This window comes from Gekko japonicus, unplaced genomic scaffold (genome assembly GCF_001447785.1).
Source record: "Gekko japonicus isolate JY-2015 unplaced genomic scaffold, Gekko_japonicus_V1.1 scaffold1555, whole genome shotgun sequence".
NCBI classification, from domain to species: domain Eukaryota; kingdom Metazoa; phylum Chordata; class Lepidosauria; order Squamata; family Gekkonidae; genus Gekko; species Gekko japonicus.
The window spans coordinates 252,381-279,490 of NW_015165865.1; the positions used below are offsets into that span (position 1 = coordinate 252,381).

At 43.4% G+C, this 27,110-nt stretch overlaps 1 protein-coding gene across 1 annotated transcript in view; it reads left to right on the forward strand.

The window, feature by feature from the left end:
- The window catches only part of SNCAIP (synuclein alpha interacting protein), a 157,231-nt gene that overhangs the window by 123,997 nt on the left and 6,124 nt on the right, over positions 1–27,110 (forward strand). Inside the window, exons 7-11 of the mRNA XM_015411238.1 lie at positions 1,945–2,058; positions 7,165–7,290; positions 8,975–9,144; positions 13,334–13,426; positions 14,897–15,944. Coding sequence (XP_015266724.1) covers positions 1,945–2,058; positions 7,165–7,290; positions 8,975–9,144; positions 13,334–13,426; positions 14,897–15,944 — 1,551 coding nt within the window. The remainder of the gene's footprint in view (positions 1–1,944; positions 2,059–7,164; positions 7,291–8,974; positions 9,145–13,333; positions 13,427–14,896; positions 15,945–27,110) is intronic.

A 27,110-nucleotide genomic window follows, 5' to 3' on the forward strand; every position in this document is an offset into this window, starting at 1 on the left:
TGAATGGTAGAGCTGTTACGCAGCAACCAACAGTGCTACTGAAATGTGAGAACCATCACAACCCTACCTAGTGAGTGACCAGAGGACCACGGCATCCTGTTCTTAGGTCATGAGCTAAAGCAGCTGTCCTAGCAACTTGTGATGGTACTGTGTGTTTGTTGCAGAGTAGCTGGTTATACAGTCTGCTAGTACATTACAAGATTTACCAAGGCTTAAATTCCTGTCATGATATAGAAAAGATAACATTAGGGAAAGGGAACGTTTGCAGTCTGTAAGCATCCCACGTCTCATTGGTCAATAGTGCAACATTCTCACGAATGAATTGATTTTGTATGGATTTTTACAGAACAGAAAGGTATGTTTGTGACAGACACACCATAGTTATTTGATTGTATGAATCTTAGATGGATTTTAGATGTCCTAGATGGAGTACAGTTGGCTTTTTTAGATCAGGTTAAGAACTTGGGGGTGCTCATGAACCCCACCTTGGTCTTTGAAAAGCAGGTTGGCATGGTGGCCCGGAATGCCTTCTATCAACTGTATCTTCTATCAGATCAACCAGTCTAGCCATGTTGATCCATGTTTCTGTAACCTCACAGTTGGATTACTGCAACATGCTCTATGTGGGGCTGCTCAGAAACTGCAACTGGTCCAGAATGCAGCAGTCCAGCTATTGGCAGGGGCAAGCTGCTGGGAACATATGTTTTCCATTTAAAACAGCTATATTGGCTACTGGTCTGTTTCTGAGTTCAGTTTAACATTCTGGTTATAACCTTTAAAGCCCTTCCTGACTTGGGACCCACATATCTGAAGGACTTCTCATATGGTCCTGCACACCAACTATGGTCTTCAGGTAGCCATCTGTTGGCATCAACCAGAGCCAAAAAACCCCCAAAACAAAACAGAGCCTGGAACTTTCAAATTGTGGCTCCTGCTCTGCAGAATGGCTTTCCCTGATTAGATGAGGGGAGCCATCTCCTTGGACATCTTCAGGAGGATCTGCAAGGTTTGCTTGTTTGCCTGGGCTTTTGAGCGGGTTTAAATAGCAGGTATCTTTTAAGGGGAGGGAGGGAAAGATTTGGGGTTTATTGTTTTATTTTGGTTTTAACTGGAAATGTTTTTACACTGTTATTGTAAGCACCTTGAAACACAAGGAAAGGCAGGGTAAAATGTTTTAATAAATGAAATAAATTAGAGATGTTATTCAAATTTCTTTTTTATTAATATGCCTGCATACCTGGCTTATTCTGATTATGTACTGGACTCTGCCAGCTATCTGTTCAGCTTCTCTCTTCTTTATCTGTATTTTATCAAGCTAAATCTTAGGTTTCATGCAACTAATTTCAAAATCATATTTTGGTGGACCAGAAACAAGCTGCTTTCAGATTTCATTCATCCCTCCCCTCTTGCATGTGGCTTTGCCATTTAATATAATTTGCTGGTTGGGACATCATGGCAAATGATGGTTTGCTCTAAAGAGCAAAGTAAAGCCATGTCCCATAGGGAGGACCTGAAGATCATTTCCGTAGTTTAAAGGATAATCTGAACTGAGCCATACCATGTGACCATTTTTGAAAGAGTAATTAATAACCTGACTCATATTATAAATCGGTGACTCTGTAGTATACCAAGTTACAAAAGAATCCATATGGAATTTATACACATTTAAGAATTCACATGGTATCCTCCAAGCACTATTGCTATATCTCAGGCTTCCCACCAGGTGAATGAAATTTGTGCATCAGCAATTACTAGTGGTTTGCAGAAGCCATAAATAAACATGCTGTCCCTGACTTCAGGGAGATCTATAACGAACATGCTAACTTTGATGATTTAACAAGAAATTACAGTGGTATGAAAAAGATTTGTGTGATTTTTATTTAATTTTAAATATAAATCTACAAAAATTTTAATTTGCTCACAGCTTGCTTTTCTTCTCATTAGAATGGTCAGCTGGAGTGTGTGCGGTGGATGGTGAGTGAAACAGAAGCCATTGCAGAACTAAGTTGTTCAAAAGATCACCCGAGCCTTATTCACTATGCAGGATGCTATGGGCAGGTACGGTTTCATTTTAATTATTGTATAATGCTATATAAGGGGACTTATTTTAGCCTGCCCACACCAGAAGCCATTTTTGTTCTTAGCCATCAAAACAGAAGTTTTTAGAATGAACATGTACTTAGCATTGTTAGAAGCTTTCTTAATTTGCCTAGACAAGTTACATTTCATCCAACATGCTTTTAACTCTCAGGAGCTACAAAAACAAACACTGAGCAATTTTACACACAAATATTTCGAAGTCTCTTTAAAATGTATTCAAAAGTTACTCATGCAAAAGATAGCCCATATAAACACCAGATTTGGCTGCAATACAAAGGAAATATTTTTATAAGGAAGAAGTGTTTCTGAATGGATTCAGCACACAATTATTTCCTACAGGCCTTGGCACACATGGTATCTGTTTTTTCAGTAAATACTTCCTATGATGGAGAAGGCAAAAAACAGCCAAAGAATAGGCCCATTGATGTCAGCCTTGCCCTGTAATGCTTGCACAGGATGCTCTATTCTTGAGAAAATCTTGCCCTGTCTCAGTTCCAAGCTTGTCTTCAGAATATCCCTGAAAAAGGGTAAATGAGCCAAATGAGTTTTTGCCAAGTGTGAGACCAGGAAGAGATGCAGATCAAGCACATATCCTAGAATGCGTGCATTGCTAGACAGTAAATCCTGTCAGTAGTGAAAAGTGACCCATTCATTGGCCAGTTGTTCTTAGGATAAGCAAGCAGAATCTGAAACAATCTCCAGCTTAATAGGTCAGAGGAAAAACTTGTGATATTTAGAATTTGGGGATTTTATTAGCAATTCATTCATAAATCATAACATTCTAATTTTACTACTATAGTAATGTCAACATTAACTATGTTCCTTCTGCAGTATTCACACACAATGTTCTAAGGCAGAGTAACTAAAGTAGTTTTTCTTTTGACAGAAATTGATAACTGAGGGTGGGAGAAAACATAAAATCAGGCCTCAAACTCAAGGCATTAGTGCTGGTCTGCTGAGAGGTCAAAAGCGGAAAACGCTGAGGCAGCCACCATGTCCTCAGAGCCATAATGTCCCTCTTCCACAAATGTATTTATTCATTTACTTACTTCATTGATAGTCTGCCTTTCTCGCTGAGAGTCAAAGTGGATTACCACTAAAGATAATGGTGTCAAAACAGTATAATGGGCTGGATCCAGTATTGGAAAGACACAAGGATCATAGATCTTCCCCACCTTTCCCTCCTCCCTGGAGCTCTTTCTGACTCTGGAAAAGTTTATTGCCAGCATTGAGAGATGTGCATGCTTGAATCTGGAAGAGGGCAAAATGCTTCTTTTGCCCACACACCCCTTGAATGAAACACAACACAAGTTACAGGTTAAACTGGGGATTTTATTTATACATAAGGTGATCTGCACCAACACCTGAAAGCATGGGTTGCATTGGGCTTGCAAAGCAAGCCTTCTAACAGGGCAAACCCACCCCGGCTCAGCCAGGTCCAGGATTCTTCCAGACCCTACTCACGGCCCGCACACCAGTGCATAGAGGGGAGGGGAGGGCATATGCCAGCCCATGACTGCAAAGCCTTAAGGCTTGTCATATGTTCCACCTACCCCGAATAGGCCCCCAACTGTGTCACCCTGACTGCAGAGCCCATAGGCACCCAGTATGAGGACCCCCCATTGCTGATATCTCAGGGTGCTTGCCAACTCAAAATCCCTCCAACCCGTGCTTTTCCCTCCACAGAGGGGGATAGCCTCAGCTTAACTCCCCTTCCGCCAACCACAAATCACTGGTCACTCAGACCACCCTGCAGATCAGCTAATCAACAGACCAACCCAGTAACCCAACTATGCCCTAAGATGCGGTGCCATGGTCCCAATTCCAGGGTGGAGACTGCTGACCTGGTGCCCAGACTGTTGCCGCTGAAATGCACAACCATGGCCTGGGAAGGCGCTCCTGCCAACTGATGAACATCTGGTGCCACCAGTCCCCATGCTGATCCTGTAAGGCAAAACAACATCGACCAGCACCATTGATTTCATCAACACCGTATGCCTGGGGCCCGAGTGCCAGACCCAGAGGGATTAGACCCCATCCTGCATTTGTCAAACTGTTCCCATGCCATGGATTGGGCACTGAAGTCACCTCTTCCATCATCCATGCAGGCCACTCCTTTGGCCACCAAGACCAACTCAATTCCATTCTATGATAAGGAGATATCCCCCACCACGTTTGGCCACATCATGATGAACCATGGGTAAAGGTGCCACCCCCCACCCAGCCCTCCCCCTGTGCCCTGCCTGACTTCCCCTCAACTGCTCCGCCGGCTCTAGCTGAATTGCTGTCACTGCCAGGTGTGCTCTAATAGTCCCGGCCCATGGCCGCCATCTCCTCTGGGGTGCCCTTGTCACAAGAGGATGCAGGGTGTGTGCCCCTGCGTGTGCTGCAAGCAGGCTTAAACTTGCACTGCATTTGCTGTATTTTCTCTAACTCCCTGGGGTCATCTCTCACACTTGCCCTCACCTCAACATCCCTAAAGAGGAGTGTGAACATATCCACATACTCACCCCCCCCCCAAGATCTTTGCTTTTATGGCCGGCAGCAGGTGATTCCCAGAAGAAGAGACCTCTCCATGTAGGCATAAGGCAAATCTGCTGCTGGGTTATGTGGCCCCCCAGCCAACCCAGAAGTCCCCCAGGAGCCCCCAATGTCACTGATGCACTACCATTGGGTGTGCCCAGCATGAGTGAGGGTCCAGGTGCCCTGTCCCGCTGTATTTGCTCCCACTGTCGCATGCTACATGCCAGCTTGTGACAGGGCAGGCTGCTCCTGAACCACCACTCCCGAGACCCCCACTGAGGAGGGCACCATGGCCACAAGACCCAGACCCATCCCTGCAGGACTGAAAGACTCACCAAGCCCTGCCAGGTCACCTGGCACCGCTCCCGCACTGTCGCTTGCCACCGAGGCACTCTCTTCATCTTCAGATTCCTGGAGTTGTGCCAACCTGGCAAAGAGGGCTCAGATTTCTTGTTTGTGAGCCGCAGACCTTGTGTGCTTAGGCGGGGTGGCTGCCCCAGAGGTGCCAGCGCTACTTGACTTCCGCTTTTCCACCTTGGCCCTCGAATTTGACTGCCAGATCTTGCAGAGAGGGCCCACCCTCATCCTCTGAGGATGAGATGGCCAGCAGCACCCACTTGGGAGCCCCCTTAGCCCGGCTGCTCCTCTTCTGTGTCATCTTCATAGCCCGCATACTGCGCTCAGGGAAAAAGAGATAGCAAAGATATAAGAGAAGAAATTGTTAAAGTCAAATGCCCCACCAACATTAATCTGGAAGCACTCCCAATGTCCCCCTTCCCACCCTCAGCAAGGTAGTGGAGGGGACTGCACGAAGCAGCCTTATACTGAATCAACCTTGACTAGAGGTGTAGACGGGAACCCAGGACCTTCAGAGCTGAATTCCGGCATGGCGCCAAAGTCTCTGACCCACTTGCTATGGCCCCACCTTGCTAGAAGGCAATATCAGCCACCTCCCAGTCCCCAAATCAGATAGTGACCAATGCTGCTAATATGAGGGGGGGGCATAGAACATCCCATGAATGTCTGTTTATTTCCTCTTGCGAAAAAATAGGGACTTGAAATAAATGCCTTCCTCCCCAAAGGGTGTCTAATCTAGTGGCCAGTGCTACATCCCATGGACCCATGAAGCTGTCTTGAATCAGACCATCAAGTCAGTATTGTCCTTTCAGACCAGCAGCTGCCCTCCTGAACCTTTTAACTTGGAGGTGCCGGAGTTTGAACTGTGGACCTTCTGTACACTGGAAGGGGCCATACCACTGAGCTACTGCTCAAAAAGCCTGCCTTGCTGTCTAACTAGCCATTTAAGATCCTATTGCAAAGCCCTGCTCCCATTGCTTTGTCCGTAGATCTCACATGGGGAGGGGAAGTAATGTGAAGACCAGGGAGCTCCTTAGGGAAGGAATAAGCCTCGTCTCCCGCAAAAGACATGGAGCTGCCTTGTTCTAAGTCAGGCACTCAGTCCACTAAGATCAGGATTGTCTACTCCAACCAGCAGTGCCTCTCTCAGGCAAGAGGTCTTTCACATCACCTACTGCCTGATCCCCGTACTTAAAGAGGCTGTGGAGTGAAGCCGGGACCTTCCATACGCCAGACAGATGCTCTCTTGCTGACCCACGGCACCTTATTGAAGCTCTGGCTGGAACTGATGGCCTGCGTGCTCCCTGTACAGCAAAGCCCTTTATGTGTGGGGGGGGATGGCATCTACACCCCTCACCCTACTGCTGCACCCGCTAAACAAACTCAGCAGGCTCAGGCATCCAGCCCTGGAGTTGGCCACCCAACTCCCTCAAAGCCACACTGGCACGAGGGGGGCCTCACTGGTGCCGGCTGCCCTGCCCCGGGCCCAGCCATGCAGGGGAAACAAGTCACCAGGAGGGGCCCACAGGGCGGGAGCCCACAGTGTGTCCTGCCACCGATTCCTGCTGCCTCAGGGGGACTCTCCCTCACAGCCACCCAGGTGCAAGGGGGAGGGTCATGCCAATTTCAGCAGCCCCACCACAGTGCTGGTGACCAGTCCCAGGGGAGCCCTGGCTCCCTGTGCACATGGGTGGGAATGTGGAAGCGGGTCCCGCACTGAAGCTGCCGGCATCACTCTGCCCCCGGGGAGTGAGTGCTCCTGCTTTGTCCCGCCACCTGAAGCCCGGTGTGTGGGCGTGCGAAGACATCAGAGAGATCCCACCCGGCCGATGGAGAGACCCTATGCCTCCCAACCCTCCTGGAGCCCTGCCAGCACCCTCCCAAGCCAGGTACAAACCCAGCCTGCCAGAACAGGCTTGGTGCTGCTGCAAGGGCTCCGCACGAGAAGGTTTCCCCTCTGAAATCATTATATGAGAAATATTGGAGATCTTTCTATACGTCAAGATGATTTAAATATATATAAGTTAGTGGACCTATAACTATTCAAAAGGATACTATGGTAAGTTCCATGATGTAGCTTCCATTTCATCTTATATTTTCACATATGTGTATATATTTATTAACATATTTAACAAACAACACATCTCTAGTTCATTCCTCAACAAAACTACCTCTTCTGTGTAGGAGAAAATCCTTCTGTGGCTTCTTCAATTTATGCAAGAACAAGGGATTTCTTTGGATGAAGTTGATCAGGAGGGTAACAGTGCAGTACATGTAGCTGCCCAGCAGGGATATCTGGGATGCATACAGGTAAAGAAATAAAAAACTTCAATGTAATATGTTGTAACATGGAACTATATAAAAGTTATTACATCAAAAATTAGTTTACAGGTAAAAAGCAGAAATATGAAGGCTTGGATTCAAAGTAGACACAGCAGCCATTAGACCAACATATGTTGATGTAGGGGTAGGAAAGTGGCCGAGTTATGCAGTGCCATTGATCAGTTCCAACTTAATATGGCTTGCTTACATGGCCTTCTGACAATGACATTCAGTGGGCTTGATGTGAATTTTGAAGCTGAACTGGGTTAAAATATATGCATTTTAAATAAAGTACTAAGGTATTCCAAGAATAATTTTAAACGTTACCAAATGTGTGGCAGGGAAGGATGAAGGAATATGTAGTGATATGTGAAAACTCTAGAAAAACTTTTGAAAAGCACCCCCCCACACACACACAATGAACTAGCTTTTTATGGCTGAACTGCAGGCTGTGGAAGGTCAGTAGTTCAGCGGTTCAAGACCCGGGTGCCGCAAGACAGGGTGAGCTCCTGTCTCTAGTTCCAGCTCCTGCCAACCTAGCAGTTCGAAAGCAAGAAATTGCAAGTAGATAAATAGGTACCACTTCGGTGGGAAGGTAACAGCGTTCCGTGCGCCTTGGTGTTTAGTCATGCCGGCCACATGACCACGGAAACGTCTTCGGACAGCGCTGGCTCTTTGGCTTTGAAACGGAGATGAGCACCGCAACCCTAGAGTCGGATTCGACTGGCTTTCGAGCAAGGGAACCTTTACCTTTACCTTTAAAGCCATTTTAAAGGCCAATCTCATGTAACTATTTTACCTTATAATTACATCTATTAATTTATAACTGTTTTTCTCCCAAATGAGGACCCAAAGTAGCTTTATTCTCACAACAACCCTGTGAGGTAGGCTAGGCTGAGAGTATGACTGGCCTAAAGTCACCTAGTGAGTTTCCATGGCAGAAGGGGGGGGGGTTAAACATGAGTCTCCCAGATCCCATTCTGGAACTCTAACTGCAGTTAGAAAGAAATGACTAACACAGAGCAGCTACTGCAGCATCTCTAAATATCAGCAAGTTTATTAAGTACTGTGATAGAAAACATGATCACCATTTTACCTAACTGGCATAATAGTGTGGAATATGCATATTGGATTGAATGACAGGCTATGATGATATAGAAAGAATGATGGCATACAGACATCATTAGTCTGAGGATTCCATTGACATACAGATAAAAGCCTAAGAATTGCTTTGGACCAAAGATTCCTCTAGTTCAATACTTTGTGTCTAGCAGTTACCAGCCTGAAAATTCTCAGAAACAGGGCATGAAGGCAATGTAGTTTATCCCTGGCATCTGATACCCACAAGGATATTGCCTCTGAACATGAAAGTACCATTTTGACGTCATGCCTCACAACCACTGAATACAGTGCAATCCACTGAAATCAGTTATCTTAGACTAGTCTAACTTTGCATTAGATTGCACGGTGCTTTCATTTATATAAGTCTTTTGACTTTTATAATCCCTTTTAAAAGTCACCTTTCTAGGAGCCATCATCATATCTTACAGCAGTGAACTACATTAGTTAATTGTATTCTTCAAAGAAGTGCTTTATTTTGTCTTTCATGAATCCAATGCCCATCCATGTAACAATTACTGCTAAAACATGTTATGTATGTGTAAATACATAGACTCTGGTTGAATATGGAGCGAATGTCACTATGCAAAACAGTGCTGGAGAGAAACCATCCCAAAGTGCTGAGCGGCAGGGACACACCATGTGTTCACGTTACTTGGTGGTAGTGGAGACATGCATGTCATTGGCATCCCAGGTTGTGAAGTTAACAAAGCAACTGAAAGAGTAAGTCTTCATATTCCATTGGTTTATCTTTTTTCCCTCTGTGTTATCATTAAGTGGTATTAGGACCATCCCATACTTCATGCAACAAATGTATTTTTAGTGTGTCTACATTCCAAGCAATGTAATGGCTTCAGGGTGGAAGCATCCAGAAAGCAAGAAACGGACAAACACTTGGAACCTGTGGCCAATTCCTTGTCTAATGCATGTTCACTGGAGCACATCTCTCATTCAAACATTACCTTATGTTCATCTTGTGACACCTGGTGGACATGCTGAAAATACATTTGCTTCATAAAGTTAATATTTAATCCTTCTGGAGAAGGAGGAAGCCCTCCAGAATTATATCATATGCATGAACTTTTAAAATACATAGGAATTACACAAGGATACACCCATTTGTGAGTGAACAGCAGAAAATTTGGGAAATTTACTTTCATTATACTGATGTAGCTTATACATACTATACCCTGTCTCCAAGCCTATTTATTAATCCATCAAATATTTGTTTACCTGCACTGTTCTTAGTGCTCCACTGCGTTACAATTTCTTTAATGCTTATTTTAAACAACTTGTTTTTCTTTTCTTTTTTTTGTTCTGGGAGTGCTTTATTAATGATAAAGGTGTGACGAGGGAGGGAAATGTTAATCCTTTGCTCCTGTGCTGTTTTCTCGCTGGAATAAGTCACACCAGAGCTGGGGAAAATTTGCAAGTACTCGTATGTGTTTCCATAGTGGGGATAAAAATGGCTAAGGGTGGTCTTTCTCATTGAACAAAACATCAGTAGAAAAAAGGGTTAAGGTTTCTCTGACCATTTCCACAAGGGTTTTGTGCCCCAGGTTCAATGCTGTTGAGAAGCTGGTTTTATTCCTGCTTCCATGCTACATTCATGCACCTCCTGAGGCTTCCCCAGCTTCTTTCTCATTTTTCACAAACCTGCTTTGCTGTAAAGTTTTGGGAAAGAGCACAGGAAAGCCTGGATGGCTAGCTACCATGTGTGTGGAAAAGTTCAGATTTTCCTGCCTGCACGGCAGCTATTTTCCCTGACACTGCTCCTGTGCCAGCCATTTCCTTCCCCTGCTACGGGGGGGAGGGGGGGGCTTTTTAAAAAACTGGTGACTGAAAATCTTTGTAGCATATACCATTATAACACTGTGTTTAAGAGGTTGTCTGAATTCCTAGCTTTTGTTTTCGTTTTTGTCTTTCTTTAAGTAGCCTACTCAATGGGAATAGAAACTTTAAATAATGAAAGCTGAGTATTCATCAACTCTGTTACATATAGTGTTATAATAGTATATTGATATAAAGATATTCATTTGTAGATGTTTGTAAAAGACTGAGAAAACCACAGTGGCCTGGGAGAGAAGATGGCCAGTGCCGGGGGCTGGGGCAGGGAAACTGAAGGGGAAACCTGCCACATAGAAGCCCTGTTGTCACATACTAGCAGCTGCACCAGCACTGAGGAAACCACGCAAGCCTGTCCCTGTGTGGAAACTACCCTTCCCTCCCCCCTCTCTCCATGTTCTCTTTTTAAGAGAAAAAAAGTCTTTTCTAATAAACATGGAATAGGAGTATGCGTTGACCCCTTAGATGCTTCATTCACCATCTTTTCACAGACACTGCACTGCCTACTTACAAGAATATGTGCACAACATTAACATGTTCCCAAATAATTGCTTGGCTTTTATTACATTTAAAACAACTTTTTTTTGTTCTCAATTGCTTTTTAGATGCCTACAATTATACTAAAACTAGCTTCCACACTAGCAAAGTGCTAAGGATCAAAGAGCTCCAGATCACTTTCTATCCCCTCAAAGTGTGATATCCTTCCTTACCCTTTCATGAGCAGCAGCAGAAATTTATGAGTGGTGACTTTGCTTCCTAAAGAAACTATTGTAGCCAAATAGCCAAGAGGCATGGCCTTGGTAAGGGGGAAAGGACACTGTGTTGCTCCTGAAGAAAGAGCCCGTTCTTTAATTTGTCCCTTAGTTTATTCCATGAACATCCATGTTTATGTTATGTGTTTGGCAAACTTTAAAAAGATAGTACTGTAAAAATAAATTAAAGTGCAGTTGTGTATCTGCACTGTTGTTGGCTATTAGGGTGACATTTTCCATCTACTGTCTCCACTTTAATTATTTTGTTTTATACAGTGCAACATTCATGTCATAATAGCATTTCACATAAATAGAAGCAATAAATTGCATCCCTAATAGCCTTGAAATATGGAGTGAGTGTTTGCAGGATCATTTCTGCTTCACTTGCTGTCAAGATGCATGCAGTTGTCTCATACAAATAGGTACCTAATGCAATTCTCATTTGCATTAGAAGCTGCTTTGGTTCTTGGCCAGGTACACTGACGTGAGAAAGAAAATGTCAAAGGGAGAACAAAACAGGTAGACCAACAATTGCAAGGAATAACAAATAGAAATAATATGTCCAAAACATGCAAAAGAGACTTGTCTTGAGACTTGGTACTACAGCCAATGCTGACTGATTGTGGGAGTGATTTTTAAAATAGTGTAAGGAAATGTGTAGGCGAGGGGAAGAGGGAAAATTGAAGGAAGGGAATATCTTTATAAAGTGCATCTGGTTTCTGCAAAATAACATACTGGTGTCCCACCTAAAATATTTTTGCAGTTTCCATTCCATATATATATATTTGCTTTTTATGAATCTAGCAAATACAACCTCCAATCTCAGAAATCCTCTGGATGTTTTGGCTCTGACTTTGTCAGTTCTAGTACTAAAAACTGAGTTAATTGCCTATGAGTCTGGAAATTATCCAGTTAAATATCCCACCACTGGCCTTATATTATAAGTTTTGTTCTGCTTTTTGAAGGAAGCCAGTTGAAAGTGAAACACTAATGAGGACATGGCCACATTTTTGCATGAATGCTGACATCACCACATGGCCCTAAATGGGGGGGGGGATCACCACTGGGGAAATTTACTCTTATAAAAGTAAACATAAGTTGCAATTTAATGGAAGAGAGTCAAAAGGCTTTGCTAGAGGTGGAGTTTCCAGTGGAAAAGAGACTGTTCCTTGTGAATATTGCTAATACAAGACACTAAGTAGAAGATACAGGTTTTGAAACTGAATATACATTTTAGACAGTGAGGGTTTATCATTTGAATTATAAGTGTGGGGAACTTAAAATTCATTTGTGGAAATGGCTGTAGTCTGTGCATAGAGAACAGTGGGCATCACTGACACTCCCACAATGCTTTGGGATTACAGACATTCAACTTTGAACTGCTGTGGAGTCAACATGAGATTTTGAGAGACTCTTTAGTATGGGATTATAAATGCTTCTTTTGAAGAAGCACCAGCGATACGTAGGAACCCTTTAGCTAGCAGATGTGTGAAGCATGGATGGAACCTGCCTTCTGTACTAAACACTGTTGGGACCTGCTATTTTTGAAAAACTTAAAGGAGGATTACTTTTGAACGGTTTCCTGTTCTGAGAACATATGTGGAACTTCTATCTGTCATACAAGCATCACTAATAAGTTCTTTCTCTGTGAACAATTGCATTTTTGTATGGAGATATTGTTCTGAAATATTTGGGTAGATAGGGGCACCTTTGCATTGAATGTTGTTTCATTCTATTTATACTTTTTTGATATAAATGTTATAGTTCCATGAGTAATTGCTGCGTGATTTATATTATATACACCATTTTTTGTTTTGGTTTGCTGTTACAAGCATTAACATATGCCATGTTCAGTGGAGGAATCCTGAGCTCCTTTCCAAGAGACAGACAAGAGAGAGCTGCAGGGACCTAGTTCTAAATTTTCTGTGTGTTAAATTTTAATTGGGCACAGGTAAGTCAATTGTTTTAAGCCCCATGGCTCCAGCAAACTGTTTCTTGGGATTCTAATCTTGCAATTTACACCAGTTACTACCAGTAATAAATAATGTATACAGGGCAGGCAGCTCTCTGAAGGTACAATAGAGTGATCACAATGTTCCCACTGGAATTAGAAGCAATTTGCAGTACAGAGGCCCTCTTTGTGTGTTTTAGTATTTGTATGTGATCTATGTGTGCGACTCTTAAATTATAAATGAACCGAGGCTTTCTTCTCTAAGTGATATTAAATGAATGCTATCATTTCTTCCTTAGTACATCCACTGACAGCTTTTATTTTAGGTAAAAAGTAGCTTTAATAATTTAATGTTTCCTTTCAGGCAGACAGTAGAGCGTGTGACATTACAGAACCAACTCCAACAGCTTCTGGAAACTCAGAGATCAGAGGGCAAGTCACTGCCAACATCCCCAAGGTAACAAGTTTTATGGGAGTAGGATTCCAGTGTAGGTTAAACTGGAGTCTTTTCATGGTTGTTGCATCATGAAGTCATGTTCAAGCATTTTTTATTAATTCACATTGTAAAAGAATAAAAAGCAGAACGTCCTAAAATGGAAATCCAAATCTTTTAATTTGGTAGGTATAAATATTGGATTCTGTGAGTTAAATGAAAATAATAAACCTACATTATTTTTCTATTCATTTTGATCCCACTTTTCTCCCTAATGGGGACCCAGAGGGGCTAACAACACCCCCCCTTCTCCATTTCATCCTCACAGCAAGCCTGTGAGGTAAGTTAGGCTGAGACTATGTATCTAGTCTGAGATCATCCAGCAAATTTCCATGGCAGAGTGGGGATTCAAACCTGAGAATCGTAGTTGCTGGTGCATAACACTGGTAGTTTACCAGTCAGTATTACTGTGGAAGCTTTAGGTGATTCATAGCAATCATGGAAAACATCTTGTGAACTTCTGAAGCCTAACATTAGCTGAATAGCAGAATAGGTAGGCTACTGATCTTGTCCCTTAAAGGTGATTTGTTTTTACAACCTAATATAATAGCACCAATCAAAGTTACAGCTGCATAATTTGGTGACCTAACCTGAGAAGAGGCTACTTGATTTCATCTGAACAGGTTCTATGCAACAGCCAATTGATCTTTGTCCCTTCTACAGACTTAAGAATGCAAGATGTGGCATTAACTCCACTGACAGAAGGATTTCAATCAGGGAATGCAACTTTGTTGCTTCCCCCTCCCTACTTAAGCCCAAAATGTTCCCCAAAATGCTTCTGGGGGGCATGGGACCTCCAGGGACATCATGAGAGGAAGTCAGAGATCTGCATGGTTTTTCATGGTTGAAAAAGAATCACCGTTTTTGGTTAATGAACCTGTTTATTTACAGAACTAGGCAACCTTGTGAAGTTCCATGCAGTACATAAATGCATGCATTCTACGGCATAGACTGCAATCCTGCTCCTCTGTAGTAATCCTGTTACCTTTTTCTCCCCTTTCATCCCTCTCCCTGCGTCAAAACTTAAGATTCCATGTTTCTGGACAGCAACCTCTTAGTAGAAGTAATAACCATAATAATAACAATAATTATGTGTTTTTGTCCTAGTACTGCAATTTTCTTTACGCTATTTTCAGAAATTTATTCATCTAGCAGTATCTAATGTATGACTTTGAAAGGAAATACTTCTTATGGAAATTAGCAAAGAAAGGAAACAACAGCTGAAGCTTAGCATGGAAACAGATTTATGTTCTTAACTATGGAATATATAGAATGACTCCATAATATGTTCCACAGAGGTAAGGGTCAAGAACAAAAAAAAGCGACAGGGTGCTCAGATAAGCATGTGAAATGGAAAAGTCAGTGTTACACTTTATATCTGTATAATTTAGGTTGTGGCCTTCTTTACTGAAAATCTTTTTTTTTCCTTTGAAGTTCACCATCCTCACCCAGTTCTATCAAACCTCCATGGAAACCATCTGATACAGATAACTTGCCTCTATCAAAAAATAAATTAAATACCCATGATGGGATTCAGATTCTTGGCAGTGGGGGAACTTCCCACCACAATCGGACCAAGATGAAAGATGAGGATTCAGATAAAATCCTGCGCCAGCTGCTGGGGAAAGAAATATCTGAGAATGTCTGCATGCAGGAAAAGCTGTCACTAGAATTTCAGGATGTACATGCTTCTAGAAATACAAAGAAGATTCCTGTGGAGAAAAAGGAGATGAAACTAGCAAGATTGAAGCATCTAATCCAACGATCTCTGAGTGAGTCTGATACAGATTCAAATAATTCTGAAGATCAGAAGAACACGCCTGTGAAAAGAACTGATAAACCCAGGCCACAGCCCATCGTGGAAAACATTGAAAGCACTGAGAACTTGCACCTAATGATTAAGAAACACACTTTGGCAGCAGGACGCCGGTTTCCTTTTGGGATTAGAGCCTCAAAATCCGTGGATGGTCAGAGCCCCTCTCCCTCTTCAGAAAGTAGTGATCCTGATAATGAAGCCGGGTATCAAACTGGGACTATATCTCAGAGCCAGGTTTTGGGAGATGACTGTCAGTCTAGCCCTGATGCCACCACTGCTAACAAAGTGGCCACAAGTCCCAAAAGTGCTCTCAAGTCTCCATCGTCAAAGCGCAGAACTGCCCAGAATTTAAAACTCAGAGTGACTTTTGAGGAGCCTGTGGTTCATGTGGAACAAATAGAGGCTGTTTTACATGGGGAAAGGGACAAAGAGCGGTGTAAGGTTGGTCAACGGCCTCCACCCAGCTCTGAAACTGGGGACCAGCAGAAACGTCCTTTTGGAACATTTCGATCCATAATGGAGACACTGAGTGGCAATCAAAACAATAATAATAACTGTCAGACTTCAAGCCTAATCAAGACCTCATCACCCTTTACCTCATTAGGAAGAAAAGCCACAGATAGCAAGGGAAGTTCAGCAACATCTGCAAAAGGAAAAAATAAGCCAGTGAGTGATCATGGGGGTTTGAAAGAATCTTTCTGGGTTTTAGTTAAATATTAATTATGCTTTACCTGATGTCACTTTAACCACACTTACACATAACTATTAAATCATCACTGCAATTGCTTATGGTACAGAAAAGGTAATGTGGGAAATCTGGAATGGAATAATAAAATTACTGAAAACACATACATTAAGACATCGATGGAACTTTTTCAAGGATCAGATATAATTCTACATGCCCAGTCCCTGCAAACTGTTTGAACTCTGAGGGGAAACTTTCCCTGCATAAGAATAATAGAATCATAGAATCACAGAGTTGGAAGGGGCCATACAGGCCATTTATTCCAACCCCCTGCTCAACGCAGGATTAGCCTAGATCATCCCTGACGTGTTTGTCCAGCCATTGGTTAAAGACTGCCAGTGATGCGAAGATCACCACTCCCTAGGCAACAGGAAACTTCTGGGAAATCAAGGATCATGCTGAGGCGGGGCAAATTGGGGGAAGATGCGGGTCAAAAGGCAGCCGCAGGCCTAATGGTGAGAAATTGACCAAATCAAGTGGGAGGAATGGAAGAGCGAGTGTGGGACAAAGTCTTATGTGAAATCGGTCTTAGAGAGAGCAATCATGTCCCCCCTCAACCTCCTCTTTTCCAGACTAAACATTCCCAAGTTCCTCAGCCTTTCTTCTTAGGGCTTGGTTTCCAGGCCACAGATCTAAACATTCTAAACATTATCCACAGTCCAAGCAAATCTACCTCAAGGTCCTCTGGCTGCCTGCCTGCCCAAAAGCCTTATCCTTCTTGTGCCACCAAATGCCCTTGTCTTGTCAGTCTGCCTCTTCCTCATATTGTTGTTCCTCTAGTTAAGTTGCTGCAGTGCTCTCTCTGTAACTGTTTGGAATCTTTCCTTTCAGTTCTTCCATAGACTTTAATGTTAGAGGGTGCCTTTCATTACCTCAAAATGACAAGGGGTAGACATGCCAATAAAGGTTGTCTGTCTGTCTGACAAGGGGCTTTATTTTGTGTGCCTGAAATTTGGTAAAGTGAGTATTCTAGAGGAGTATTATCCCTCTGAGTTTTGTCCATCTATATATCTAATAGCCAAGTTGCCCCCGGAGTGCAGATCACTAAATCAGCGCTCCGGGGGGCACTTGGGGGGGAGGTGGGGGTTTGTGCACACGTGGGCCAGTCCCCACGTGTGCACAAAAATGCTAAAAGTAGGAAAAAAATTGGGGGGGATGTTTAAATCCCCCCGAAAGTGCAAGAGCGTTCCGTGCGCATGCGCACGGAACACTCTGTAGCTGACCTCGCCGCCGCCTCCTCCTCAGAGCCGGGCGGGCGGGGGGAGGACCGGCCTCACTGCCGCCGAGCCCGGCAAAGGGGGGGAGGACCGGCCTCGCCGCAGCAGCCGCCTCCTCGGGGAGATCGAGCGGGGGGGATGGAGGAGACGGAGCTCTTCTCCCCCCCGCGAGTATCGCGGGTCCCCGTCTTGTTTGGATGGAAACCACAAAGATGTAGACAGTGTCTTCCATTGAAGCCAATGGAAATAATATTATGAAAATGAAACAACGGTAACAACAATAATCATACAAAACCAAATAAATCACCCCATTAAAGAAACAATCCCTTTTGGAATTAATAACAAAGATGAGGCAAATTAAACAAACTCACATGCACAAATCTTTAAAAAGACTCCAATGCCACTTGTGCTAAGCAGATGATACTAAATTGGGAGGGGTGGCAAATATGGTAGAAGACAGAGTCAGGATACAGGATGATCTTGACAGGCTGCAAAACTGGGCTAAAACAAATAATTTCAGTGGGGATAAATGTAAAGTTCTGCTTTTAGGTAGGAAAAATCAAATGCATAATTATAGGGTGGGGGAGACTTGTCTTGGCAGTAGTATGTGCGAAAAAGATCTAGAGGTCTTAGTAGACCATACACTGAACATGAGTCAGCAGTGTGATGTGGTTGCTAAAAAGGCAAATGCAATTTTGGGCTGTATCAGCAACAAGAAGAAGTATAGTGTCCAGATAATGCAAAGTGATGGTACCACTTTGCTCTGCTCTGGTTAGACCTCACCTAGAGTATTGTGGTCAGTTTTGGGTGCCACAATTTAATAAGGAGAGAGGAGAGCAACGAAGATGGTGAGGGGTCTGAAGACAAAGTCCTATGAGGAAAGCTTGAAGGAGCTGGGTATGTTTAGCCTGGAGAGGAGACAACTGAGAGGTGATATGATAACCATCCTCAAGTACTTGAAGGGCTGTCATATAGAGGATGGTGAATTGTTTTCTGTTGCCCCACAAGGTTGGACTGGAACCAACAGGTTGAAATTAAATCAGAAGAGTTTTTGGTTAAACAGTAGGAAGAACTTCTTGACCATTAGAGCGGTCGGTTCCTCGGTGGAACAGGCTTCCTCGGGAAGTGGTGGGGCTCTCCTTCTTTGGAGGTTTTCAGAGCCTAGATGGCCATCTGACAGCAATGCTGATTGTGTGAACTTAGGCAGATCATGAGAGGGAAGGCAGGAAGGTTTGCCTCAGTTCTTGTAGCCCTTTCTTACATGTCCAGAGAAATGCTGATTTCCACTTTGGGATCAGGAAGCAATTTTTCTCAAGGCCAGTTTTTGTCATCTTCTGGGTGTGGAACGGGGTCACTGCAGGTGTGAAGGGAGAGTATTTTTAAATTTCCTGCATTGTGCAGGGGGTTGGACTAGATGACCCTGGAGGTCTCTTCCAACTCTATGATTGTATGATTCTAACCTTATTGTATCTCCCCTTCTGTTTCCACTTGGGCAGCCAGTTTCTGGGGACTCTAATGTAGCGAGGAAAGCACCCTATGCATAAGACTTTGCACAAACTGAACTATGCTCAATCAATTTATGTTCCCCCATGCACATCGCTGGTCCAGGCCATTGAATTTTATGGGGGGGGGGAATTAAGCTAATAAATGGGAATGCACATTGTCTATATATCTAATAGCCAAGATGCCTCCTCTGTGCTGATATCTAAATACGCACACCAGGAGCACATGGAGGGTAAACAGATTTTCCTGCACACTTGGGACACTTCCCAGGTGTGTAGAAAAATCTCAAATGTTGAAAAAACTATACAAGAGATACTTAAATCCCCCCCAAAAAATAAAAGAGTGCTCCCTGCGCATCCTCAGAACTCACTTACCACTGGGAATAGTGGCAGAGCCACGCAGGGCTCACTGTCAATGCTGTTGGTGGTGGCGGGGATGGTGGCAGGGAGAAGCCTTGGTGGGCCAGCAGCTGGGAGCTGCTGTCATTGCTGCTGTGGGGGGGGAGAAGCCTGGTGGACCCGGTGGCTAGGAACAATGCAGGGCTTGCTGCCGCCATTGCTGCTCTTGGTGGTGGCGGCAGCATGGGGGAGAGAAGACTTGGCTGGCCAGCAGCTGGCAGCCGCAGCCATTGCTGCTGTTGGCGGGGGGGGGGAGAAGCCTGGTGGACCCGGTGGCTAGGAACAATGCAGGGCTTGCTGCCGCCATTGCTGCTGTCAGCAGTGGGGGGAGAGAAGCCTTGGTGGGCCCAGCAGATCGCCTGCTGGGCTCACCCCTGGCCACCTCCTCTTCCATGTGGAGCTCCTACTGCTTCAGCAGGTCGGCCACCTGGGAACCGCAAGGAATACTCTCCCCCATGAGTATCGCGGGTCCCACTTCTTGTCAATATATCTAATTCTTAACATGGCCCCATCTGTGGTTACCTAAATCTGGAGACTGGAGTTATGGACAGACAAGACACATCTTTCTACAAACCTGAGGACATCCCCAGGTCTGCAGAAAAATCTGAAATCTAAAGAAAAAACACCTGGGGGGTTAAACCCCCCCCCCCCAGGGAAGGGAGGGCAGTCCCCCCCCCCAGTGATAGGAGTGCCTGTAGTTTAAGAAACAAATTCCCTCAGTGGCTGTTTCTAGGTAGCCACAATAGTACTGCCAGCCTTCAAACCTTTCTGTCAGTACTATCAGCCTTTCTGATTTGTCAGTAAAAGGCAGAATGAGGACCAGAATGCTTTCCAGGGCTGTTTTGGCCTGTGAAGAAAGATTCATCGGGATCAGGCCTGGCACCAACCACTGCGTGTCTGGGTACCCCGCAACTTCAGTGATTCACCCAGGCCCAGCTGCTTGCAACTGTTCAGCAGTAGCCATGACATGGAAGCCATGTGTTCTAGTGGTTAGAGCTTCAGATTAGCATCTGGGAGACCCAGGTTTGAATTCCCGCTCTGCCATGGAAGCTCACTGAGTGACTTTGAACTTTTCACACATACTCAGCCTAAACTATCTGACAGGGTTGTTGTGGGGATAAAATGGAGGAGAGGCAAATTATGTAAACTGATTTGGGTACCCATTTTGGAGAATAGCAGGGTATAAACCAAGTAAATAATGAACATAGCTGAAGATGGGGGGAAGATAAAAGGTAGGTTGGTTGGAGGGGGGAGAGGAGAGAAGGAAGCAGAGGAAGGTGAGAATATGGGGGTTGCTAGGTGAAGTGATAGAAGAAATATTAGAAAAAGGGATGCAGGGGGAAATGAGGTGCCCCCTGCAAGTTCTAACAGGTTCCCCACCATACAACTGGGCCTGGCCTAGCCTGGCTGGTACTTCACAACTGGGCCTTCTCTAGTGACTGGCACCACTCAACTTAGCCAGAGTTTTCCCATGGAGGGGCTGCCAGAGGGAGGGAAGGAGGGAATGCTGAACGCAGGGGGTAGATAAAGGTTGGTTGGCTGGTGTGTAGGAAGGAGAGAAGAAAGCAGGAAAGGGAGAGATGCTGTGGAGCTTTAAGAAAAAGGAAAGAGGGAATAGTAGGGGCAAGTTGCACAAAAGCTGACATAATGGGAAAGAGACAGGTGCAGAAGTTGGAGAAGAGCTTGAAAGGTACAGAGATGCTGGAGCAAGAATGATAGAGAAGAATGGAGTGAGAGTCCACATTTCAACCCTCTTGCCCATAACAAGGATGGTGGCTGCGAGTAAAAACAGAAAACATGGACATTGTAGGTTGGATGTTGCTTATGTTTTCTGTTTGACCTGTTTCAGCTCCCCTCACACTAGCTACTGTCCCATGTTGCTTTTGTCCATCTAGGTCTCATGATCCCTGGTATAGCTTCAGATCCCCTCCTCCCTCTTTCGTCAGGGACTAAAACAAGTACAGGAAAAGTCTGGGGACAGATTAAATAAGGACTGTTTGGCAAACATTTGTGCAACAGGTCTGTAAGGTGAAAGGGTAAGAACTGAGAATGGAGCAAGTCAGGCTGGAATCCCAGGGACCAAGTTTGATACTATAAATGAGTGTCACAGGTTAGTTCCATGATTCAAAGATAATTTAAGATGCTGGGATTCAAATAAATAGAAATTTAAACTAAGGCACAGCAGTATGACAGGGTGCAGTTCAATTTGTATTTAGCAAGCTAACACTAAATATTTGATTCTAAAACTGATAGGTCCTATACTGTTTCTATAGTGTTTAGCTGAACTACCTTTTAAATACGTACCACCTTTCGAAGATTCTCTGCCAAGTCAAATCCCTTCAAACATTTGCATTGCACAGAGATCTAAATCTGTAGCCGATTGGTTATAACAAGGTATACCAAAGGGAACAGAAATATTATTGTATTATCATTTTGCATTACTCATATGTGACAGATGAACAGTTGGACTAAATTCAAGAGCATCCCTTATTTCTGTGATGAAAATGACACATAGGGTTTTTTATGTTTTTGCTTGAGTGCTAAAATCAGTGATGGATGCGAGTTACTTCGTTTTTCCATCTGATCTCCAGAATGTTTTGCAGGCGCTCATTAGTTATCAACTTCTGCCGATTTTCACCACTGTTCATTGCACGGAACACTTTTACTTATTCCTATAAACTGCCTGCCATTTTGCATGCTTTGTTTGTCAAACATAAAATTCGCTCAAAAAATTGTGCCATAACAGTTCACAATTGTGAACAAGAGCCAGGTGCTAATGTTATGTTTCTGTTACCTGTCCAGCATGTAGATATGATTCAGGGGGCTTCCAGCATGTTTTGTTTTGTTTTGCTTTGTAAGAGAATGCCTGTTGTATATGCAGAATATTCCCAAATGCCTGGAATGCAATGGGAGCATAACTGTAATTCCAAATGCCCACTGAAGGTGCTAAATTGTGGCATGAGTTTTTCAGGGATTTTGCTGTTAAGCAGTAACTTCTTAATTTTAATAGCTTTGCATAATATACTATGCATGCGAGAAGCTTGTTGCATGGTTTTTCAACTGATTAATGCATTGCACTTCCCAGGGGCCATGCTCCAGCTTCATCAGTTTTTCCACTAGCATGCTGATTGAAGACCGCCTGAGTAACTATGCTTGGTATGTGCTGATGTAGGGTGAAAATGTTAGCTTTCCTTTTACTTTTTTATTAACCTCCATTGCATGTGCTTCTTATAATTGTTCACAGCTCAAACTAATGAAATGATTGATGACAACTGTAGAAGAAAATGAAATTTTTATATCCTCTAAAAAAAGGATAAACAATCCCCTGTTACAGGCCTTTGCTAATATCCATAACTGAGCTAGTTTAATGACTTCAGCACATACTATGCATTAAAAGCGCTAGTGCTCATAAATCCAAAAATGTATTTGAGTTCAGTTTGGCATCACACAGGCTCTTGAATGAGAGTCAAACACCAGATGAGAATGGAAATTAAATTTCCTCTTATGAGCAGGCCAAGTCAAACTCCTTTTACAGTCAGAAGGTACAGTGTACCCCATTTTCCATTTTCCCATGCCTGCCTCACTCTGGTTTTGAGCTTCGGTTCAGTTTTCTAATTTAGTGTCAGACCCATTTTTTTTAAAAAAAGATTTTACATGAACATTATTTTCCAAAGTAGGCAATTAGGGCTTTCTACTGGATACTTGTTTGGTAGGGAGGTAAGAACATAAGAGAGCATAAGAGGAGCCAATGTTGGATCAGGCCAATGGCCCATCCAGGCCAATACTCTGTCACACAGTGGCCAAAAGTACCAGGTGCCATCAGGAGGTCCACCAGTGGGGCCAGGACACTAGAAGCCCTCCCACTGTTGCCCCCCCCCCAAGCACCAAGAATACAGAGCATCACTTGCCCCAGACTGAGAGTTCCTATCTATACGTTGTGGCTAATAGCCACTGATGGACCTCAGCTCCATATGTTTATCTAATTCCCTCTTGAAGCTGTCCCTGCTTGTAGCTGCCACCACCTCCTGTGGCAGTGAATTCCATGTGTTAATCACTCTGAGTGAAAAGGTACTTCCTTTTAAGTAAAGTGTAAGAAAAGTGTTCCTAGTTTTAATGCTATACATTGTTATTTCTTTTTTTTAGTCTTCATTTAGAAACTTTACAGTTAAGGCCATATATAAATGACTATCTTGATGGGATTTATCTTGCATGAAGTATAAAAACTAAATGTTGATTGCAACTGAAATTTTTCAATTCAAGTGCACAATAACCTCTTCTTCTGAGTTAACCAACTTCCCATTTTTAGGGTGCATTTGTTTTGTATTTCTAATATGGTAGCTTTAGCTTTAGCTTTGTTTGTATCTGTAGGCCTGCAATCCTTTTAGAACCTACACATGGAAGTAATTTTTTAATTAATCAACAGAGTTGTTCCTGTCAACCAGCAGGAGACCAGGAGAGAGGGATATGTGGGGGGTGGCTAGTGGGAACAGCATGATGTCACTTTGAGAAAACCTGGAAGTGCTGTCATGCCTCTCTAAAAATCACTGGAAACTTTATGGTAAAACCACTTCCCTGGAAGTGATATCATGTCATCAGGGGATAACCACTGGGGGTTGGCAGCCCTGTACATCAATAGCACTTACTTGCAAGTACTTATGCTCAGGTCAGGATGTAATTCATCCTGCCGGGCCTGTAATTCATCCTGCATACATTGACACAAATGAAAGCAGACCATTTAAAGCTGATTCAGAAAAGGGGATTTGTGGAGAAAGATTTGGCATGTGTTATAACGTCTGTAGGTACTACAGCCAAAATATTGTAGACATCTCTATGCCTGTTTCTTTTACCATTTGATAGGATGATAAGGACTTAGAATGCATGTTTTCTTCATTGGAGCAAGATTTCTTCCACTGGAGTAGTACTCTTCACTTAGCAGAAGGAGTTAGAATCATAGAATCACAGAGTTGGAAGGGGCCATACAGGCCATCTAGTCCACCCCCTGCTCAATGCAGGATTAGCCTAGAGCATCCCTGACAAGTGTTTGTCCAGCCACTGCTTAAAGACTGCCCATGAGGGGGAGCTCACCACCTCCCTAGGCAGCTGATTTCACTGTTGCACCACTCTTACTGTAAAAAAAGGTTTTCCTAATATCTAGCCAGTAACTTCCCACCCTTAATTTAAACCCATTATTGCGAGTCCTATCCTCTGCTGCCAAAGGAGCAACTCCCTGCCCTCTTCTAAGTGACAGTCCTTCAGATACTTAGAGAGAGCAATCATGTCCCCCCTCAGCCTCCTCTTCTCCAGACTAAACATTCCCAAGTCCCTCAGCCTTTCCTCCTAGGGCTTGGTCTCCAGGCCACCAATCGTCCTCATCACTCTCCTCTGTACCCGTTCCATTCTGTCCACTTCCTTTTTAAAATGAGTCCTCCAGAACTGCACACAATACTCCAGGTGTGGCCTGGCCAATGCAGTGTACAGAGTTGTAGGATCGAACCCAAAGTCTTTAAAAATAAGTTGAAAGAGAATATATAACATTGTGTTGAATGCATCTTTCAGTGTTATGTTCTGCTGACTTTTGTCTGTAGGTTGCAAATTTATTTGTGGACAATATATTGAACATTTTGGCACCTATTGTCTGGCAAGACAGCAGTCAGTGACAGGACTAGAAAAGCAATGAAGTTAATATTCTGAGCACAGGTGGGCAGCTGTGTTGGTCTGAAGCAGTAGAACAAATTAAGAGTCCAGTGGCACCTTTAAGACCAACAAAGGTTTATTCAAGGTATGAGCTTTCGTGTGCTCAATTTGAAAAAGTGTACACGCGCATGAAAGCCCATACCTTGAATAAACCTTTGTTGTTCTTAAAGGTGCCACTGGACTCTAAATTTGTTATTCTGAGCCCAGTCCTTTAATTACAGGAATGTAAGTCCCACTAAGTTCAATTAGTCTTTTTCTGTCTGCATAGTATTCCTTCCTAAGTTCCTTAAAGAACAGTGTGCAATGGAAGTGTCCTTTTTCAATGTAGTTAACTTCTGCAGTTAAAATTCTGTTCAGATTTTTACAATGATGGGGCTCTGTTGGAATGACAGATTTGAGACATCATTCTACTCATAATCTCCTGTTACGTGGGGCTACTACACACAACATGGTTTGCTGCATTTGTCCTAGGGCAAATTAGTTTGTCCTGATAGTTGCCATATGTTCCCTCTCTTGTATCTCCAGTGAATCACATTCAGCTACAGAAAAGAAGTTGGCTTGCGTAAGCCTTGTGATGAATGCGTAGCTTAGATCTCATTTCAGTAATCAGGGAACAAAATGTAGCATGCATAAAGGCATACAGAAGTTTTAATCAGCCAGACCTCATTTTCACCATCGCTGTCTTTTAAAAAAAAATTAATATTTTGGCACTAATGTTAAGAGTGTGGTTATAATCTAAAAGTCCTTTACATTATTTGATTTCTAATTGGCTACAGCTTGATAGCAGCAAAACAATTAACATTCCTAGTACCCAGTTAAAATTTGCTAGGTTTCTTTGAGCAGCCTACAGTACATTTTGATTGCCAAGTACTTTTTTCTTTTCATTTTAGGAGGACAGGTTCATTTTTATGAATTTCAGTGCCAAGAAAATGTTTGCAATTATGTTATCCATCTATTGCCAGTGAAATATTTGCTTCACATGGATTAGGTTATTGCATAGCATGTAGTGCATTAAAGTGAGAACATATTTGTCTTATCTGTAAGAAGCACTGGGTTTTTGTCCTAATCAAGGCTATTATTACTCTGGGTGTATTCAGATGAGCACAGAGACTTTAATAGTTACTATACAGTGGGAATGAGAAACACATGGAACTCAGATGTCTGTAGGGATCAATACATGATGCTTTTGTAGTAACTGCATTTGGGACAACAGCAAAAGTCTGTCTTTTTAGAAATGAATGGGCAGGAGACTCCTACTTGCATTAGCATGTCTGATTATAGTCTAGTTCTCTGTCATCTACAAGTAAAACCATCATGACAGGGAGAACAGAGAAAAAGGCCTGCATATTGCTAGGGTCCTAGAGGTTGGTGAGAATGGTAACCTTTGACTTGCATGGAAAAATAAAAGTTATTTAGGGGATGTCATTGGAATGGAGACTATGCTTGTCCCTGGTGACTTCGGTATCTTCAGGGAAGTAGATTTTACTGCTCTTCTACAGCCTTGAAAATTTCACCCCATTTATTTGTTTCTCATTTGTTCCTGTTGAGTTTTGTGGACAAAGTTCATTCCTATCTGCATAGTCTGACATGCTCATCTATCTGGGTTATATTTCTTAACTGAATAATTCTAGTCATTTATTTATTAAAATGTGCCTGACACCTTTCTGCTTTCGTTTCCCAGATATCTTACAAGAACTCTCTGTGGGATCCGGCGACCCTGGTGGTTCGTTGGATGAGCTTGTGGAGGGTTGGCATAGCCGACTCTCTGAAGCCATCAACGAAATTACTTCCTGGCATCCTCTCTGCTCTCATGCCAGACATGCTCCATGGTACACCTCGGAACTATGGAGGATGAAACAAGAGCTGAGATGACTAGAGCGAGGGTGGTGGTGTACTCGTGACAAAGCTGCAAGAACCTCTTCTGGGACGTTTATGAATGCCTATTAGTTGGCAGTGAAGAATTTCTATGCGGCCTCCATTGCTTCTGCGAGCTATAACCCAGCCCAATTATTTAGAACAATTTGGTCATTAACTACTTTGCCTCAAGGCAAGCAAAATGATAAGGAATTGGCTATTGGCTGTGAGGCATTTGCGAGCTATTTTTCAGACAAAGTCTCATCATTCTGCCAGGATTTTCCAACCACAGGTGGTACAGTAAGGGAACTGGAAGCCTCTTATCTGTTTTGGGGTCCATTTTGGAGCAATTCAGTCAGCTCTCTCAGGAGGAAGTTGACAAGATCCTGGCCACTGTAATGTCCACTACATGCCCCCTGGA